Source organism: Vulpes lagopus, chromosome X, assembly GCF_018345385.1.
Source record: "Vulpes lagopus strain Blue_001 chromosome X, ASM1834538v1, whole genome shotgun sequence".
NCBI classification, from domain to species: Eukaryota; Metazoa; Chordata; class Mammalia; order Carnivora; family Canidae; genus Vulpes; species Vulpes lagopus.
This window is the reverse complement of record NC_054848.1, coordinates 120759944-120780002: the sequence shown is the minus strand read 5'-3', so window position 1 is coordinate 120780002 and position 20059 is coordinate 120759944. Positions and strand designations below refer to the sequence as shown.

Here is a 20059-nt window from a genome sequence, read left to right as displayed (position 1 = left end):
CCACGGCATTTTTTTATTAATTTTTATTTGTTTTTTAAAGATCTTTATTAATTATAGAGCAAGAGGGAGAGAGAGCGCACGAGCGGGGGAGCAGAGGGAGAAGCAGACGCCCCATTGAGCAGGGGACCCGACGCGGGGCCCCATCCCAGGACCCTGAGATCGCGACCTGAGCCGAAGGCACACGCTTCACCGGCGGAGCCCCCCAGGCGCCCCCTGCCACGGCCTTTCCACAGCTCTTGAAAAGTTCACAGCTCTCCAAAGCTTCAGAGGGCAAGTCGTGCAGAGGCTCAGGCTGCGCGCGGACGCAGCGTCTCCCGGGGACGAGTGTGAAGCGGGCGGCCCTCCAGGAGTGCAGCCGCACTGGTGTCCAGGAAGGTTCTTGGGAAAGGTGCTTCCAGTACATTCCGAGGTTCCCCAGAAAGTGAGTGTGGGCCATCACTGCTGTCCCCACACAGCCAGGGGTGGGAGCCCATTTTCCAAGCACTTTCGAAGGAAAAACACAGATGTCCACCCCCTGCCCCCCCGGCCCACTCTGACTTTGATTCCAGCCATCCATGCCCAGCTCACCCTGCAAACCTGCTCACCAGACAGGGGGGAAATGGTACTCCTGACTGCCCTGCACTGCAAATCTCAGGAAGACAAGCAAGATTATACGGACAACTGACAAAAAAGATGCATTGCTGTGCTATTATAAATGTCGCCTATCCGGGTAAGCGTTTGGGGACCGTGGGGCCTTATCAGGGCGCTCCAAAGCCAGGGCACGCGTGGCCAGCATCTCTCTTGGCAGATCCACTTTCTGCTGAGAACACCTGTCCATTGCCCCCCACCCTGTACTAGTCATCTGTGGACGGGAGTCCCATGGAAAAAAGAGCTCACGTTAATAGTCAAGTTGGCTTGTCCAGGAGAACCAATGGGCTGACACTAGACTGGCCTGCAGGAGTGACAAGGGTCACTTACCATGGAAATGGACATCAGAGCCCACAGATCTGGTTTCTTTCTGGTTCCCCTCACGTGGTACGTGTTGCCCCAGTCCGGGTCAGGCCACAGGTGACCCAGATGAGGCTGGAGTCCCAGTGCATGGCCTCCTGCCACTGTCCCTTGCTCTGCACAGGGACGGGTTCGCCAGCCCTGACGAAGATTGTGCATCAGGAAAACACAGACTTCCCGATGACCCACGCGTGGGCTTCCAAGACACTTCCTGATACTCCTTTTTCCACTGGAAAACCCCACGTTGCAGGTCCGTCTGAGCCCCTCAGACAGAGCTGGAGGTAAGGTGCTCAGGGGGCCACAGCCACGCCACAAGTTTATGATGCGCCAACAAGGACGAACGTGATGCAAAGAGCATAAGACAATCAAAGGACAAGGGGATGCAAATCCAGTGAAAGGGAACATGAGAGAAAAGCAAGTTATAAGAAGGCTAGAACTTTGCAAAAGTTGTAAATGCCTGAAACTCATTTGAACAGAGCTATGTCAAACTTCTACGTCAAGGTCTTTGTTTCTATCGGTATCTCTCACTTCTGGAGCCGTCCTAGTGACTGGAGCTCCAAGAAGCGTGCTCGGAAGGAACTTGATGTCGTGGCCACCGCTGGTGGCAGGGAAGGTGCGCGCTCCTCGAAGGCCCAGCGCGGGGGCTGCCAGCACACGCTCACCAGCCAGAGATCCCGGCGGTGAGGACGGCTGGAAGGAGGTGGCAAGCAGATCAGGACGCTGGGCTGAGAATCCCCCGGGGCAGAATGCCTGGGCCCAGCTCGGGGGGCGGGGGCGGTAGGCAGTGTGGACAGGACAGGGGGAGCCTGTCTGCTTGTCTGCTGCTTGCCACCCCCCCCCCCCCCGCCCCGTGCCGCAGCCCGCGGGAGCCTGAGGTCAATGCCATTTAGAAGGGTGTGCCCTGTCTCATCGGGGGTCTGCTTCTCCTGCCTGAGTGCACCTCACAGGGGGCGGGGGGCACGGGGTGGGGTGATTCTTATTTAAGGAGTGATTCACCAACACTCTCATATGGCAAAAATCTCCATCTTTAACTTACGTTGCTCCTGAATGCAAAAATATCCAAAGCAGCCAAACCTGCAATATTATAAAAATGTCCTGCGAAAGGCAGATCGAACGAGAGAGCCGTTACGGGCCCGCTCTGTGCAAAATCCGAACCCATCCTGTTTCCTTTCCGATCCGACGATCGGCAGCAGCCAGGGCGGGGGGGGGGGTGGGCTGCTTGAGGGGGAGCAGCTAAGTGTGAAGCTTCAGGCACTGAGGGTGGGAGGAGGGGCAGGGAGGCCGGGGTGGTCATTGCTGGTGGGGTCTGGGGGGGGCAGAAGGCAGTGAGGAGGGTGAGCCTGGGGGGCAGGGGGGCAGCTGGTGCCCTGTCTTACCGGGAGCCCACACTGACGGGAGAGGCCGGAGGGTCCCCCTGGCCTTGGCCCAGGGCTCCGCCCTGGCCCAGGGCTCCGAGAAGAGGGGACCTGGGCGCTGCTTGGCCTCTAGAGGCAGCCGGGGGCACCCATGGGAGGCAGCGGCTTTCAGGCACAGGGACAGATGCTGTCCTGTTTCTGCCCACGGGGCAACAGGCTCAGAGGGGAGGCGTCACCTCCTGCGGCCTGACAACTGGGCACGAGCAGTCCATGAGTGTACTGGCTCGAGGCCAACCTCAGACCCTTTCGTGATGACTTTGAGGTGATGTCCCAGTCCGGCCACGGCCTGGTTCTAGAAGTCTCTCCAGTCCCCTCCATTTACAGGCTCCCAGAGGATTAAAGTGCTTTCAGTGCTTCTACCTGGAAACACTAACAAGTCTTGGTGTGAGGCAAACGGTCCCACAGGAGGAGACAGACTGCTGTCCTCACGGCCGGCTGTCCTCACACTTGCATGCATCGCTGCGTGCATCTGCCCAGATGTCCGCTCTGCACGTGTGCCGGCACGCAGGTGCTCGCCGCATCGTCACTGAGCACAGGGAGGGGAGCCGGGGGGCCCCGTGTCCTAATCCCAGGCCTGTCCCGGACCGGCGCCGTCACACCGCGCTGGGGGCGGCCGCACATCCCGGGTCTCCCTGGAGTCTCCGAGCCGTGGGGTGCCGCTCGGACGGGGCTCTTCGGAGGGCCAAGGACGCCAGCGCCTTTTTGCCGCCACTCTTCTCCGAGGGCTTCCCTGCAGCACGGGTCTTCTGAGGACGGCCCGGCCACGATCTGCCCTCGAAGGCTTTGCCACACTCGCCGCCCGTGGCGGCCTGGCCGCCTGCACAGGGCTCCTTGCCCTCCGGGGCGCGCTGCAGTCCGGGCCGCTGGGCGCCGGGGCCACCCTCGCCGCCGTGCGCCAGCCGGTGCTCCCGCCGGTGCTCCAGGAGCACAAAGCCGCTCGGGAACGCCCGCCCACAGTCTCGGCGCCCGTGGGGCCTCTCCTGGCGGTGAGTGGCCTGGTGCTTGAAGAGGTTGGCCCGGCGGCCGAACGTCCGGCCGCACTCGCTGCACTCATAGGGCTTCTCGCCGCTGTGCACGCGCTGGTGCTGACTGAGCCCCGAGCATCCCCGGAAGGCCTTCCCGCACTCCTTGCACGCGAACGGCTTCTCCCCGCTGTGCACGCGCTGGTGGTGGATGAGCTGGGAGACGCCCTTGAAGGCCTTCAGGCACTGGCCGCACGCGTAGGGCTTGGCCCCGCCGTGGGTGCGCTGGTGCTCGATGAGGTTGGAGCTCCGGCCGAAGGCCTTGCCGCACTCGGGGCACGCGTACGGCCGCTCGCCGCTGTGCACACGCCGGTGCTCCAGGAGCGCGAAGCGGCGCCGGAAGGGCTTCCCGCACTCGGGGCACGCGAACGGCTTCTCGCCGCTGTGGATGACCTGGTGCTTGATGAGGTTGGAGCTGCGCGTGAACGTCTTCCCGCACTCGGGGCACGCGTACGGCTTCTCGCCGCTGTGGATGCGCCGGTGCTCCAGGAGCGCGAAGCTGCGCCCGAAGAGCTTCCCGCACTCGGGGCACGCGTACGGCTTCTCGCCGCTGTGCACCACCCGGTGCTTGATGAGGTTGGAGCTGCGCGTGAACGACCTGCCGCACTGCTGACACAGGTAGCGCCTCTCTGCGGCGGCCGAGCAGCGCGGCCCGAGGACCGGGCCCGGCCCGGCACCCCGGCCACTGCCCTGCCTCGCCTCTCCTGCCTCGCCCGGGCAGCCGCTCTGGCCTCCGTCCCCGGGGCGGTCACCGCCGCCGCAGCCTGCCTCTGGAGAATAAGCAGCTTTCCCTCTGTGCCCCGGCGTGTCCCCCGGTGGCCCGGCTCCCTGGCTCTTGTTATTACCGGCTGGAAGGTCGGTCCTTGGGAGTTCCTCTAAGCAATGTTTTGGCTTCGAAATCGATGTCCTGGTCTTGATCCTGTCGTCTAGAAAGACAGAGAATACCCACTAGTATCACTCGCTCCCTGGAGCTTGACTTAGGGCTCGTTCGCCCTTCTTACTCCCACACCAGAGCCCAGGAGGGATGAATCCGGAGAGGAGGACGGGCGGGAAGGCGCAAGGTGATTGCCCGCACACAGCACAGGAAGGCAGGAGAACTGGGAATGAGCTGGAAGCAGCAGAAGTGCAGTGACCCCGCAGGAGGCGCTTCCTTCATCTGGAGCCTCAGCGGGAACTCCCTGTGACGTTTAGGTCTGCCACAAAAGCGAATTGCTCACCCAAAGTGGTGGCACTACCCTCCTCTGACTGCTGCTGTTTGTGAGTGGCGCGGGCGAGGCGGCCCAGGGCCCCACACTCACCTGTCTGCATCCCTGCGGCCGGTGTTCCACACATGTCTGCTCCCCAGGGCCCCTCTCCTTGTTCCAGCCAGGAGACCAGGTGAGGCTTGGAGGACAAAAAGCCTGTCCATGGAAATGAAGCAGATCAGTCACTCTGGAACCCAGCCCAGCCTTAGTATCTTCAGGAACAGAGAACAAAGGACTTTCTAGAGAGGGCCACTGGGAAGGTCCAGAGTAAGGACAGAGCCTCTGTAAGGAAGGAAAGGACTATGAATGTACACGGGCCAGGCGGGCATGGTGGCGGTGAGGGGGGCCAAGAGGATAATGATGTTACCATGTTGTCTGCAGACAGGACGGGAGGCTCGTGGGAAATGGGGAATGTGAGTGACGATCCCAAGAGACAAGGGGCTGGAGCAGGGACCCAGAGGGGGCAAGGCCCCAGCGAGTATTAGGAAGCAGACAGAGCTGAGGAACGCCTGTGCCCCAAAAGCCCCGTTTCCACCATTCAACGGAACAGATGTCTCCGTTCCTTAGGCCAAACTCAACTGACGATTCCAGAACTCCCCTTGAGCCCTGGATCTGCGCAGTGAGGGTCAGAAAGAACCAAGGGGAAGAAACTAGCCTCCCTCTGTGTGGTGAGATTACAGAGATGAGATCTGTAGGGAAGAGATGCAGCAGGGGAGCGTGCCTAGCTCCTTTCTGGATTTCTCCAGGCTCAACACCAAGTGCCCGTCTTAGCCTCGATACAAGGAAAAGGAGCAGCTCCGCTCTATAACGTGAAATGAATGTACGAGTCAACCTTGAGAAGAATGAGTTAAGTCTACAACAGTGGATATAAATATTCAAGGATAATGTGCACCCATCTTTTGCATAGAAGAGGTGCATGTGACCCCTGAGTTCATATGCAAAGTAAGTTTGATCCCCCCACCCCCACCCCGCGCATTTACCACTTACAAGTCAAAAGCATCCAGCGGCAAACCATTCTACAGACACAGAAGCCAAAAGCTGGGCTGCAGCAGATTACTGCTCCCATGCGAAAATGCATTTATTCTTGGGCCCACAGTCACCAACAAAGCAACTTAAAAATAAATTGAGTTTGGAGACAGAGTAGTGGGACCGGACACGTGTGTCACATCCTTACCCAGTGACTCCAAATGGCCATAGTTCTCCAGCATCACTCTCTTGTATAAGATCCTTTGTCGGAGGTCCAGAAGCTTCCATTCTGTCTTGGTAAAGTAGACAGACACGTCTTCAAATGATACCAGCACCTAAAACGAGCCATTGCTATGACTGAGGGGCATTCGCCCCCATGAGTCCCAGGATAAGAGGGCAGCAATTAAACATGGGGTGGGGGGACCCGAGAACCCAGCATTTAAGGGGGGGCCGGGAGTTGCAGGAGCTGCAAGGTGGCGGGACACGTGGAGGCAGCAGATGGAGACAATCAGGGAGCCCCACTCACCTTGGGTCTGGCCTTCAAGAGGATGGCTGCCATCGCAGAGGTGCAGACAAGCTATGGGGGTTGGAACAGCCCAGTGTGAGATGAGGCGCACCCAACTCCACACAACCTCATCCAAGTCAGGTCCCATTCCCAGCGACTGGGGGACAGGACTTTGTCACGTCCTTATGGGGGACCCAGTCCAACCCACTGACACTTTCCCAAACCGAGCTTCTGTCCTTGCTCGTCACCTGGGCGGTGGGCCACCAGACAGGGAGTCTTTCTTCCTCTTTTTTGCTTCCTTCTTGCCATGCAGGTGGCACCCCACCCCCACTTTCCAGCCACCCATAGAAGCTCCACTGCTGCTACCCCTTTTCCTCTGAGTGTCAGGTTGCTCACAGGAAAGTGTAGCGCGCGCACACACACACACACACACACACACACACAGCACTCCTCCCATAAACAGACTCCTTCTCCAGGAAAAGAGAAAGATGAGAATAGCAAGACGCACTTTGAGGGGATCTGCAATAGCTGGAGGGGCGCTCTCGGAAGGGGTGAGCTGAAGGCTGAGAGCTGAAGGCTGGGGGCAAGCACAGACAGTAGCAGGTAAGGGCATGGCCCATATCCAGGCCTCAGACAGGCCCAAGCTTAGGGGTCCTGGTGTTGAAACTGGGGGCGGGTGGGGAGTGCAGAAGGCGAAGCCATGTGGCCGCTCTGGGGACAGAATCAGATTTCGCTGCGTCAGTTCTCAATGCTGTAGAACAGTGGGGGCAAAAGGGACTTTGCTCCGAGGATGTTATCCCCACCAACTGGAGACCACAGTGTGGAACTGCCCGGTGGGGAAGCCGAAGAACCAGGTGGTGGCTGGTGGGGCAGTGGGTCCAGGGTGCTTACGCTGTGTGGGTGACCGCAGCTTATTTCTGCTACGGGAGAGAGGGCGACATTTTTGATGCCTGCATTCAGTCATTTGGGATATTATGCTGCTTGAAATTAGCATCTCTAGCAAGGAGAGAGGGTATTTTGTGTATGTGTGTGTTAAGGATTAAAAACGACTTTAACACAAACAGCAGACTTCCTTAGGGTTGAAGAAACCTTACTGAGAAACAACAAAATGGGAAAGTGTTATTTGGCTCCCTTATGACTTAGGAAATTCAAGCCTATATTGGCTTTATCAGGATGAAGCAGGCAAACCAAAAAGGCTGGAAAACACCCTCCACATGATTAACCATGGATCTTCTAAATTCTCAGAAAAGTAGTGAAGCAATGACAGCTTATCTCATTCCAATAAGAGCTACCCTTAGAGTCAGGCCAAGGGCGGATTGTCCTGTGTGGTCGGTGGGCCCAGTGCCCAAGGGCAGGCTGTCTCGCGATGGGTGCAGCTTCCATCAAGTGCCTAGGATGGGAAGGACATACACAAATGAGACTTGAGAAATAAAAACTCCTCCTCCTTCAAAAAAAAAAAAAAAAAAAAAAAAAGAGAGGGCGAGGGGACAGGGTCCCAAGGCACTTAAACTCCTGCAAGGTCCCTCATCACCCAGGATCAGCTGTCAATCAACATTGGCCCAGAATAAGTAAACTCATATATCAGATGAAGAAATTTCTATTAATCAGAGAGGAAGACTCCTTTAAGGTAGGATGCACACTGAGACCACTGGGTGGAAGACCCAGGGAGAGGGGATGACCACATGATGTCACAATGTTCTCCCCTGTGCACTGCTGGCCACGCGACAGAAAACCAGCCTGAGGGCTGGTCGGAAGCAACACGGACCTGCTGTGAAGACGCCACCCCAGGGGAGCGCCCAAGGCTCTTGCCAAAGCTCCACCCAATTCTCACCCAGCCTTGGGACCCCACACCCAGTTCATAAGGGATCTTATAAAGGAAGAAGGGGCACTTCAACATGCCCTGTGAGGAAGCAACCAGCACGTCTGTCTTCGGCTCAGGTCGTGATCCCAGGGTCCTAGGATCGAGTCCCCGCAGGGAGCCTGCTTCTCCCTCTGCCTGTGTCTCTGCCTCTCTCTCTCTCTGGGTCTCTAATGAATAAATAAATAAAATCTTAAAAAAAAAACAAACGACCAGTAGTCAAGTGCACCCTCCTGATGAGACGCTGGCGTGCAGGAAAGGGGAGTCAAAGGCACCAGGGACCCTGACAGGAGACTGCAGAGCGGCTCTCGGCTCTCGGCTCTCGGAGGACAGTGGGCGGGGGCCAGTGCTGCTCGTGTGTTGGATGGATAATGGCCCTGGGTCATGGAAGGACATGTCCTTCTGGAAGCACTTAGGGAGAAAGCAGCGTGGGAACTTATTTTAAAATATTAGCCCTTCGAAACGACAAATACCCACCATTTGCTTCGACGTGGATGGACCTGGAGGGTATCATGCGGAGTGAAATAAGTCAATCGGAGCAGGACAAACATTATATGGTTTCACTCATTTGGAGAATATAAAAAATAGTGAAAGGGAATAAAGGGGAAAGGAGAGAAAATGAGTGGGAAATATCAGAAAGGGAGACAGAACATGAGAGACTCCTAACTCTGGGAAATGATCAAGGGGTAGTGGAAGGGGAGGTGGGCGGGGGGTGGGGGTGGGGGTGACTGGGTGACGGGCATTGAGGGGGGGCACTTGGCAGGATGAGCACTGGGTGTTATGCTATATGTTGGCAAATTGAACTCCAATAAAAAAATCTAAAAAAAATAAAATATTTCAGCAAAAACAAAGGAAAGAGAAAAGGAGGGGAGGGAAGGGGAAACAAAGAAAGCGAGGAGCAAACATGAGGCAGGAGGGAGGCCTCTGAGCTGAGCAGCTGCGCTCTATCAGGCTCCTCTCTCTCTCTCTCTCTCTCTCTCTCTGTTGGCTTAATGCACTCCCGCTCTGATCAAAAGGGAAAGTGGTCTGCTGCCGCCTCAGGACATAAACACAGCAACCACGTGACTCAGCGCTTTCACTCCCAGGTGTGTGTTCAAAAGACCTGGAAACAGGTGTTCACACGACACCGTCTGCAGCCAGGTCAACTGCAGCCTAGGACAGCAGCCGGAAGGCGGACACGACCCAAGACGGTGCACAGACCAGATGTGGTCTGTACACACGACGGAATGTTCTGGCGCCGTGAAGGGGAGTGAGGTACTGATCCACGCTACAGGGTGGATGAACTTGGGAGCCACCATGCTCAGCGACAAAAGCCAGACACGGATACAAAAGGCCTCACACAGGATGATTCCACGTATGTGAGGACACCTGATACTTCACAAGAGTTGTCTTGACCTAGTTTTGAGGTTAGGTGCGAAAATTGTCTTTTCTCTCCCCTTTGCGGGCACTTTGCTAAGCCCCCGCCCCAGTGATCTCCCTCATTGGGGAGCCTCCCTCTGGGACCTCTAAGCACACCCCCCCCCATCTGGCTCCCACACTCCAGGGCCAGGTACCAGACAAGCAGGGACAGCTCCAGTGCCAGAGCCGGAGGATACCATCCCCACTCTGCACGGGGCTCCTGCAGGAACTACTGACCCCTACCCCGGGTGCCCCCCACGTGGCCCCACGGGGCAGCCTCCTGTCCCTCGCAGCCCTAAGCAACACAGTTCTGCCTTTCATCACTCCGAATGTCACTGACCTGTGATTTGCCATCAAAAAAATCTTTGAGTCTTATAAAAGGGTGGCCCCTGCGGCACAGGGAAATCCCAAGGGTCAGAGAGCAGATGGGGAGGGCGTGGAGACCAACGGCTCCATGGAAGGGGCTTCTCCCTGGGGTGATAAAAAGGTTCTGGAACTAGAAAGAGGTGGTGCTTGCCCAACACCGTGAATGTATTTCATGCCCCTGGATTGTTGGCTCTACAGCCAACAATTTTATGTTCTGTGAAAATCATCTCAAAAATCAAAGGGGGAAGGCGGGACCCCTGGGTGGCTCAGTGGTTGAGCATCCGCCTTCGGCCCAGGGTGTGATCCCGGGGTTCTGGGATCCAGTCCCACATCAGGCTCCCCACAGGGAGCCTGCTTCTTCCTCTGTCCGTGTCTCTGCCTCTCTCTGTGTGTCTCTTATGAATAAATAAAATCTTTAAAAAAAAGATTAAATGGGGAAGGTGTCACTGTCAAGTAATCCTTCTGATGTCCATAGGTTACATATGTTTTGAGAAATAGCACAAACTTCTTTGCCATGACTGTACTCCTAGGTCATGCTCCATTTTGGAAAATCCACAAGTCGAAAGGAAGGAGTGTTATCCCTAGCCCCCCCCCATCCCCAGCATGCTGGGCTCCCCTCTGAGCCCCCAAAAGAGAAGAGATGCTTGAGCTGTGACCTCCTGAGGGAAACACCATGCACAGGGGGAGCCAACGCTGAAGCTCAACGCCACGAGGCGCACCAGGCGAGCCAGCCATGCGAAGCGGTCACACCCAAGAGTCCATCCCTGAGACCTAGGCCCCCAAAGGCAGCACACTTTCAAGTCTCGGAAAGAAAGATATGGCAAGCTCTCCTTACGGACCCTAATGCCAAGTAGGAAAGGGGGGACACTCCTGAGCACGCGCATAAGGAAGGACCAGGAAGGTGGGCTGCCTGAGCAAAGGAGAAGCTGAAGGATGATTGCAGGATTGAAAACTCAGGTCTCCCCGAAACCCCGAAACCCGAAACCCGACACTAAGCATACAGGGGAAGGGCCTCAGGGAGCGGTGCCTCAGGCAAGAAGCCAGGAAGGCCCCTCGGCCTGGTAAGCAGGTGCCCGGCGTCCTCCAGGACTGGCGCACCCCAAGGAGGGGAGCGGAGTCCCACCGTGCTCCGTGCTCGCTGCCTGGCCCAGGTGAAGCCGAGTGTGCGCCCCCGCCCCGCCCCGGGGAAGGAGAGGACCCGTGCTGCCAAGTGAAATGCATCATGGCTCAGGGAAGGGACAGGCAGCCCGTGGGCTTCGCTGCTGATGCCTCCAGGAGACCACGAGATGGGGCTATTTCCCCAGAAAAAGAAAACAGAAAACAAACAAACAAACTACGTGAAAGGCAGGCAGCAGTGCCACGCGATCAGGGAGACAGAACATAGACCCCTAACTCTGGGAAACGAACTAGGGGTGGTGGAAGGGGAGGTGGGCGGGGGTGGGGGTGAGTGGGTGACGGGCACTGAGGGGGCACTTGGCGGGATGAGCACTGGGTGTTATTCTATATGTTGGCAAATTGAACACCAATAAAAAATAAATTTATTATTTTTAAAAAATAAACTAGAAAAAAAAGGAATTGGGCTGTTTCATCTGCAAGGAGTGACGCAGGGCGGCTGCAGTCAGGCTCCTTCCTTCTGATGGAAGTTGCCCTGAGCTCCGGCAATTCAACACCCCAAGTCCCTCCTCCTGGCGCCAGGAGTCTTCCCTGGGGACCGCAGCACTTGCTACCCACCTGGTGGAAGGGCCTGGGGCCCCAGGGACTAGGGAGGCCACAGGTCAGCCCAGGGTCTTCAGGGCTGCCCGACCCGGCAAAGCCCCCACCCGTGACGATCATCCTCATCCTCGCCACTGCTGTACCTCTGCCCTGGGGCACGGGGCGGGGGGCAGAGGCTGAAGCGCGCATAAAGAGGGCCACCTCCTAATGGGGTTCTGTCCTTCCCTGCTCAACGGCCTCCCCGGGGTGCCCGTCTGACCCAGAGTCAACCCACCTGGCCCTTCCCCACCTCACCCTCCCCTCCTCCCACCCGCTTGCTCCTTGTGCTCCTGCCACACTGCCCTCTGAGCATTCCCTCCCGAGCACCATGCCACTCATACCTCAGGGCCTTTGCACTGGTTGTTCGTCCGTGTGGAACAGTGTCATCTCCTAGCCACACTACTTAAACTTGTAATCCAGCTCCTCCCCAGCCTTCCTCTGCTCTCTTCCCTTGGGGCACGCACCGCCACGGAACACAGCCTAATTCTGAGTTTACAATGTCTGTGCCCTGCCACTGGCACTGGACCCCCAGTGGGGCGACAGGTCTGCAGCGGCCTGGCCCACCCTGGCTGCCCGGACGATCTGCTGGGCCCGAGGGCTGCGAGAACTAGTTCCCCCGGCTCCGCTCGGCTCACTCCCTCTCCGGCTCTTGAGGGGCTTCCGTCCCACCAACGCTTGGCACCAGCAAGGGGCAGGGCCGTGAGGCACAGGGACACGTGCGGGACCCTCACGGCCTGTGCCCGTGGAGCGGAATGCGGGACCTCGCACCGCCAGCCACCCCGCGCTCCCCAGCACCGAGGCGCAAGAACCCACACTTACCCGGAGCCGGGGCTCTCGTCCAGCCCTGGGGGCAGGGGCAAAGCGCGGTCGCAGGAGACGACCTGGGACACACAGAGGCTGCCTTTCCCGGGGCGCCCCCTGGCCCCTCGCCCCTCGCCACCTGCCGGGCCGGCGTGCCGGGCTCCGCGGGCCCCCTCCCCGCCAGGCTGTCCCCTGCCCCCCGCAGGCCCGAGGCCAAGGCTGCCGCCTCCGAGAAGCCCTCCGGGACAACGCCCCGGGAGACGGCCGGATTCCCAGCCGGGTGTCGTCCGGCGCCGCTGCGGGGAGGAGCGTTCTGCGGGGCCGTCGTCCGTCCAGCGGACCAGCGCCGAGCGGCCCGGGGCGCGGGCGGGGAGCGGGCGGGGCCGGGGCGGCGGCGGCGTGGGAACCCGGCGCGGGGGGTGGGGGGCATGGAGCATGCGCGGCGCGGCGGGAGCGCGGCCCGGCCTCGCGAGTCCCCGCGCGCCCCACGGGGGTCCGGGCCCGACTCCCCGCGCGTGCCCCGGCACCTCTGCTTCCCATCCGGGCGGCTTCCAGGACTTGGGGCGCAGCGGTCCGCCCGCCGCGGTGCCCCCAGGGGACAGGGGAGGGGCGGCATTGGCCCAACACCTCCCATGGGTCAGAACCGGGGCCTTTCCGTCCGGCCCGTCGTCTGTGCAGCGGTTCGGGATCCATGGGACCTTGCAGGGCACCCAGGAAGACACGGGCGCCCTTAAGCCAGGAGGGCAAAGCTGAGAAAATGGGGTGCCCTGAGCGGGCACTGGGGAGGGGCCCCGCCCGTGCAGACACACGGAAGGAAAGAGAGTAGTGAGAAGAGCTGCATCCCTCTCCCCGCTGCCGCCCCCCGCCCCCCGCCCCACCTTCTGCACGGTGGGCCCTTGGGGTCTCCGTTTTGCAACAGGTCACCATTCAGGTGGCAGAACCAGGATTGAAAAGCACGGCTGGCCGACGGGGGACACGCGCCACCCCCCACCCCCCCCACCCGGCCCCATAATGAATTCCTGGAGATCAGGACTGAGAAAGGAGGTCAAAGAAAAGCAACAGGAAGACGCAGCTTACTGCGGGGCTCCCCCTTGTCTCACCCAGTCCAGGGGGGGGGGTCGGGGTGGTGGGAATTGAGCACAAGGTAGGTACCCCCTCTGCCTCTGAGCTGTACCCCTTCTTACAAAACCAGAGCTCAGGCACTTCCTTCTTCCCAATGGCCCTAAGCCCTGGTGGGGACAGCCTTGGTTTGTAGTGAGAGCTCTTCAGCATGCCCGTGCTTTCGGGAGGGCAGCCGCTTGCCCCCGCTTTAGCGGGAGAGCTAGGACACCCACTTAGGGTGCTTCTGGTTGCAGGGAGCAGGTCTCGTAGGATGCCAAGGGCAGCACAGCTTTGGGGACCCTTCCTCGGAACTGAGGCAGAGAGGTCGCCTGTGGTCCCTCTCTCTGAGCTCTGATGCTCAATCTTGTCGTCTCACCCGGTGACTGGCTGAGCCGGCCTGGGTCTGGGCTCTTGAGGTACAACTGGGTGAACGGTGCTCCCTCAAAAGATGTGTCACGTCCTAATTCGTGGAACCTGTGACTGACCTTTTCAGGAAAAAGTATCTTTCTTCGCAGATGTGATAGAGGTAAGAATCTTGAAATCATCTTGGGTTCTCCAAGTGTGCCCTAAATCTGATGACCAGGACCCTTATTTTTTTTAATAGTATTTATTTATTTGAGAGAGAGAGAGAGAGAGAGAGAGAGAGCGCACACGTAGAGGCACGGGTTGCAGGACAGAAGGAGGGAAAAGTAGGCTCCCCACTGAGCAGGGAGCCTGTTGTGGGGCTCTATCCCAGGACCCCGGGACCATGATCTGAGCCGAAGGCAGATGCTTCACTGACTGAGCCCCCCAGGTGCCCCGACAAGGGTCATTATAAGAGACAGAAGAGACACATGAAGAGAAGTCCACATGCCCACAAAGACACAGGCTGGGGTGGTGCAGCCCCAAAGCCAGGAATGCTTAGAGCCCCACGAAACTGGACAAGGCAAGGAAGACGTCTCCGCTCCCTGACTTTGGAAGGAGTGCAACCCTGCCCACACCTTTATTTTGGGCTCTGGCCTCCAGAACCATGAGACAGTACATTCTTACTGTTTCAAGCTACCTGGTTTGTGGGAATTTGTCGCAGCAGCCCCAGAAAACTCATACACAAGGGAGGGGCCTGGTCATGAGCCAGCAAGGGAAGCGGCTGGGCCTCTATGCCCCCCATCAGCTAGGAGTAATGGGAGGGGGCAGCTGTGGATAAGGTAGCCCCTTTGGCCTTGGGCATTCAACCCTTACTGGAGGGAGGGAGCAAGAGCCTGAGGCCACAGGGAAGGTGCTAGAAGTGCATTCCAGCATCCACTGCAGCGTGCAATGGCTGTAACAGGGCTATACAAATAGAGAAAAGAGAGACAATGCACAATTGTGTTCCACGGTTTTGGGTTACCATTAACTAAAGTTAGTAGGAGGGTATGATGCTGAGTGAAGTAAGTCAATTGGAGAAGGACAAACATTATATGGTCTCATTCATTTGGGGAATATAAAAAATAGTGAAAGGGAATAAAGGGGAAAGGAGAAAAAATGAGTGGGAAATATCAGAGAGGGAGACAGAACATGAGAGACTCCTAACTCTGGGAAACGAACTAGGGGTGGTGGAAGGGGAGGTGGGTGGGGGGTGGGGGTGACTGGGTGACGGGCACTGAGAGGGGCACTTGGCGGGATGACCACTGGGTGTTATGCTATATGTTGGCAAATTGAACTCCAATAAAAAATAAAAAATAATAATTTAAACACTTTTTTCTTAAAAAAAAAAGAAATTGATAAGCCCATAATTGTTATCAGGGCGAATATTTTCCTTCTAGATTTTTTTCTATTTTTTTTTCTTATGAGGAGTTTCAAACACACACCAAGCCTAGAGTAATAAAACGAAAGCCTGTGGTGCAGTGGCCAGCTCCAGCAGTGACTTGCACACGGCCATCCTGCTCCATCCCTCCTCCCACCTGCCTTCCCTTATTGTGGAGGGAGGCCCAGCCTTCCTTGAGAGAGGCAGCCCCACCCCCATCCCCCACCCCAGCCAGGGAACGGTGCCCTGAGGGCCACAAGCCCAGATTTGGCCACTCTGCAACAGGTCCCAGGGACCTCAGTGGGGAAGGGGACTGAGGAGGAGTCCAGGGGAATCTCAAATTGTCAGTGGGAAGTGAGGGAGCCTCTTGCTGGGGAGGAAGGGGCCTGTGCCAGGGGTGGGAAGGCCAGGCCTAAGGAGGCCATGGGACAAATTTGCAGGGGGCGGCCTCTGGGGTGGTGCCAGCAAAAGGATACTCCCCACCCCAAGCCTGGAGTGGTGTCGTCTAGGCCCCAGACACTAGCTGAGGTGGAGGGAGTCGAGGCCTGACTACAACATGTGAGGTGAGCTTGTTTGCGAACAGATGTACAAGACAAGCTGTTTCTTTTCATTTTTTCTTTTTCTTTTTCTTTATTCATTCATGAGAGACGAAGAGACACAGGCAGAGGGAGAAGCAGGCTCCCAGTGGGGAGTCCGGTGGGGGACTGGATCCCAGAACCCCAGGGGTCATGACCTGAGCCGAAGGCAGCCGCTCAACCGCTGAGCCTCCCAGGCGCCCCAAGACAAGCCTTTTCTATGCAGGAAAAGGCCTGTGCATGGATGGAGTGTGGAGGGGCGTCCAAACCGTAGCCCTGGGAGACAGGGGCCCTGGGGCGCGCTGTAGCTGGGGATGCACGTGGCAGTCGGTGCTCCAGGTCACATGGTCAGAACACCGAGTGGCTCGTGTGGTGGGGCATGTCCTGTCACACGTGGGGCCAGTCCTCATACCCTTGGGGCCCTCAGAGCCAGGCTGGTGGGGGCAGCGATGCTGGGATTGGGTGCCAGGAGGGAGCAAAGCCCTCCCTTCCAAACAGGCCACTTTGGCATTTGTGGGTCAGAAGCTCAGCTGGAGCCGGAGGTCTTCTGATGACTGCAGTTGTTGCTCCGGGCCCTGAATGTCCCAGAGGGCAGCCACCACGGTCCCTTTGCCGTGCCTCCTCACTGTGGCCACCACTGTCCCCCACCGTGTGTCCCTAGGTGCCACGCTGCCCCAAGGCCCAGCTTCTTTCTAGTGTCAAGTCTTGGCTCTGGCATCCGGCTGCTCTGTGGGTCAGGGAAGGCCTGTCGGTAGCAATCGGGACCCGCGCTTCCTCGATCCCGCCCAGAGAGAGAGAAGCCCCCCTCAGACAATGTGCATCCTTCCCTTCCTCTCTGTGGGCCATTTGGGTGATGGGCTGCCCAGATCACTAATAGTCGCCCTAGGAATGCCGTGCGCCGCTGGCCTTGGACCACTCAGGTGTCCCTCTGGGTTTGAGGATGGGGGGTTACCATCCCTTGAGCTGCACGGGGGAGGGACAGACACACGTAGCAAAGATGAAAGGGGAAATGGCTTCTGGGCGGGAGCCAGCAGTGTCCTGTCTCCAGGCATTCCTTTGGGCGACAGGGACTGTGGCCAGATGGAACTCCAGCTTTTCCAAGATGTCCCGGTGGAGGGGAGGGTCACGTTCCAGGAGCCCAGGACAGTTGCTCAGCCCGAGGCCGACCTGCCACCAGCTGCACCTCGCTCTCCAGTGACCATTCCCACTAGCGGCCCATCCCCTGGCCCATGCCTACACTTGGGAGGTGGGGGCAGGTAAGGCATGTCTGTATGTGGATTTGTCCTTGGGCCACCTGGAATTTTCCATGACGCCCCACTTCTGTCCCAAGCCCAGACGTCTCCTCAGAGTCCCTACCCCTTATATCCAGCTGCTTTCTAGACATCTGCACTTGGATGCTTCCGACTCACATGTCCAAAATGGAACTCATGATTTTCTACCCAGGCTGGTGCTTTTCCCGAGCCCCAGCCACAGTGAGTGGAATCCCCGTACACTCACACCAAAGGCCAGAAATTGAGGCTGTACCCCTTGCTCACCTTCCCCATCCAATTATTCCTAGTGTTTGGTTAGGTCTCCACGTGTTTTAGATCTGTTAAATCTGCCCCATCAGTTCCATGCCACTGTCACTGCTGTTGCTCAGGCCACCGCCATCTATCATGGGACAGCCCCCAGTGCCTCTCAATAGGCTTTCTGCCTCCACTTCGTCCCCCCCCCCCCCCGCCCCATCATTCTTCCAAAAGAAAGCCAGATGAAGGATCTGGAAATAGAATGTGATCATGTCACACGCACACACGTGAGTGCACTTGCACCTCTGACTTCGAACTTTTCAAGGTGTTCCCAACTCTTTCAGGTAAAGACCAGCCTCTCCTTGAGGCCCATGAAAACTGCCCGGTCTGTTCTCTCTAGCCTCAGTGCATGGCACTCGCCTCTGCTCCTGCCACACTGGTCTTCTTTCAGTCTGATACTCACCAGGTTTCTTTCAGCCCCAGGACCTTTGCACAGGCAGTTCCGTCAACTGATGTGTAGCCCACCTCCCCAAAGAAGAGCAGAAAATGCCAGGTCTGCATGCTCTCCGCTTCCCTTGGCTAGTGCATGGTTTCACGACCCTGGCCCCATCGGTCAGAAGCACCTGCTGCCAACCGAATCCAGAGCTGGGAAGAAGCAGGGGCCACACATATTCCACTAGAGTGGGTGGGTGACAGCAGGGGCAGTTAAGACCTGTTTGCTGAGGAGTGGCTGCGGCCGTGGCTCTCGTGACAGCGCGCGCATCTTACATTGCTGGTGCAAATCAATGTCTGTGCCCAGTTGTGGGAGGGGGGCTTCCGAGGTGCCTTCACTAGCCCAGCGCGGCAGTGGGATCCAGACCCTCGCTCCTCTCTGCAAAGCCTCCAAGGAGGGCACTTGATGGGATGAGCGCTGGGTGTTATCTGTTGGCAAATCGAACTTAAATAAAAACAAATTAAAACAAATTAAAAAAAAAAGCCTCCAAGCCTGGCCCTCCAGCCCTCTGCAAATGCCTGTGGGACACCCGCCGTCCTTCAGCTTATTCCCTTTGTGCTTCCAGCAACCAGTCTGCTTCTGTCGTGTGCAACTAAGAACTACGCTGGACTAAGGTTCTGCAGAGGCTGTGTGATCTCCCACTGCGTTAGGTAGTCCCTGCCCCGGGCTCAGGGGGGACGTGGGCTCTTGGAGCTTGGCAGGTCTTTACGCAATCCTTTATCGGCTCTTCTTACTCCAGCCTTCTTTTAACATTGCTGTTTGTTAATGGTTATGAATATTTAGAGGCTTCATATTACTTGTTGGAAACCAGATTGAGAGAAAGGATATGTTTTGAGAAACTGAGAGGAAAAAAGATCTAAAGAAAGAAAGAAAACAACGGAACAGAACCCCAGTGATCTGTGGAACAGTATGACCAAAGGCTTAATGTGTGTATTTGGGATCCTAAGAGAGAAGAGAGAGAATGGGAGGAAAAACTGCTTAAAGAAAAAGTGACATTTTCAAAATTGGGAGCTAGATACAATTTGCAGATTCAACAAGTTCTGTGAGCCCCAAGGAAGAGAAATACAAAGAAAAGTCACATGTAGTCGCATCCTGGTCAGAATAATGAAAACAAAGGATAAAGAGAAAATCTGGAAAACAGTCAGTACCTTTAGCTAACCTTTAACAAGAACCCCACTGAGTTCTCATCAGAAACAATGGGCATCAAGAGTCAACGGGGCTGCATTTTAAAGGGCTGAACAGGGCGCTTGGGTGGCTCAGGGTGTGATCCCGGGGTCCTGGGATTGAGTCCCACATCAGGTTTCCTGCAGGGAGCCTGCTCCTCCCTCTGCCTGTGTCTCTGCCTCTCTTTGTGTGTCTGTCATGAATAAATAAATAAAATATTTAAAAGATATATAAAGTGTCATACAACAACAAAAGACAGCTTTCAACTCAGAGCTCTCTATCTCTGGGGAAAAGATTATTCAGAAATGAAGTTGAAATAAGGACCTTTTCAGAGAAATGAAAGCCAAGAGAATTCCTCAATAGACCTGTGCTAATAGAAATGATAAAGGAGGTCTTTCAATCTAAGGAAACACGGTAGTGGAAGGAAAATTTGATTTTGGGGTAGAGATGAAGAACACCAGAAATGGTAAACATGTAGGCAAATATTAAAAAAAACCCCACATATTTGCTTTTGCTCTGTTTTTAATACATATGACTATTTATTTATTTTTAAGAATTTATTTATTTATTTATTTATTTATTTATTTATTTATTTATTTATTTATTTATGATAGACATAGAGAGAGAGAGAGAGAGAGAGAGAGAGAGAGAGAGGCAGAGACACAGGAGGAGGGAGAAGCAGGCTTCACGCCCGGAGCCCGATGCGGAACTCGATCCCGGGACTCCAGGATCACGCCCTGGGTCAAAGGCAGGCGCCAAAGTAGGGATGAGCCTGGCTGAGCCACCCAGGGATCCCACACACGATTATTTAAAGTAAACATTATAATTGCATATTGCAGGGTTTTTAAATTTTTTTTTTTTTATATTGCAGGGTTTATACTACAGGTAGACCTAATACACATGGCAACTACAGCATAAGGACTGAGGTAGAATGAATCTATCTGGTGGAAATCTTTTATTTATCTAAAGTAGTACAGTATTGATCACAAGTAGACGAGTGAACAGTTAAGGATATATATATAGTCTCTAGAGTGAGCACAACAAATCAATGCAAAGTGATAATTTCTTTAAAAAGCAATAGACAGGAGGTGCCCGGGTGACTCGGTCAGTGAAGCAGCTGCCTTCGGCTTACCTCGTGATCCCGG

General features: G+C 56.4%; 1 protein-coding gene across 1 annotated transcript; it reads right to left on the bottom strand.

Annotated features, from left to right (window-relative positions):
• Positions 1-2304: 2304 nt before the first annotated feature.
• ZFP92 (ZFP92 zinc finger protein) lies at positions 2305-12645 on the bottom strand. The gene is made up of 6 exons (XM_041741461.1): positions 12333-12645; positions 7432-7529; positions 6161-6211; positions 5843-5969; positions 4723-4824; positions 2305-4350 (listed from the first exon to the last, which is right to left on the bottom strand). Exons 3-6 carry the CDS (start codon positions 6191-6193, stop codon positions 2996-2998), a joined length of 1617 nt encoding a protein of 538 aa, XP_041597395.1. The 5' UTR covers positions 6194-6211; positions 7432-7529; positions 12333-12645; the 3' UTR covers positions 2305-2995.
• Between the last annotated feature and the right edge of the window lie 7414 nt (positions 12646-20059).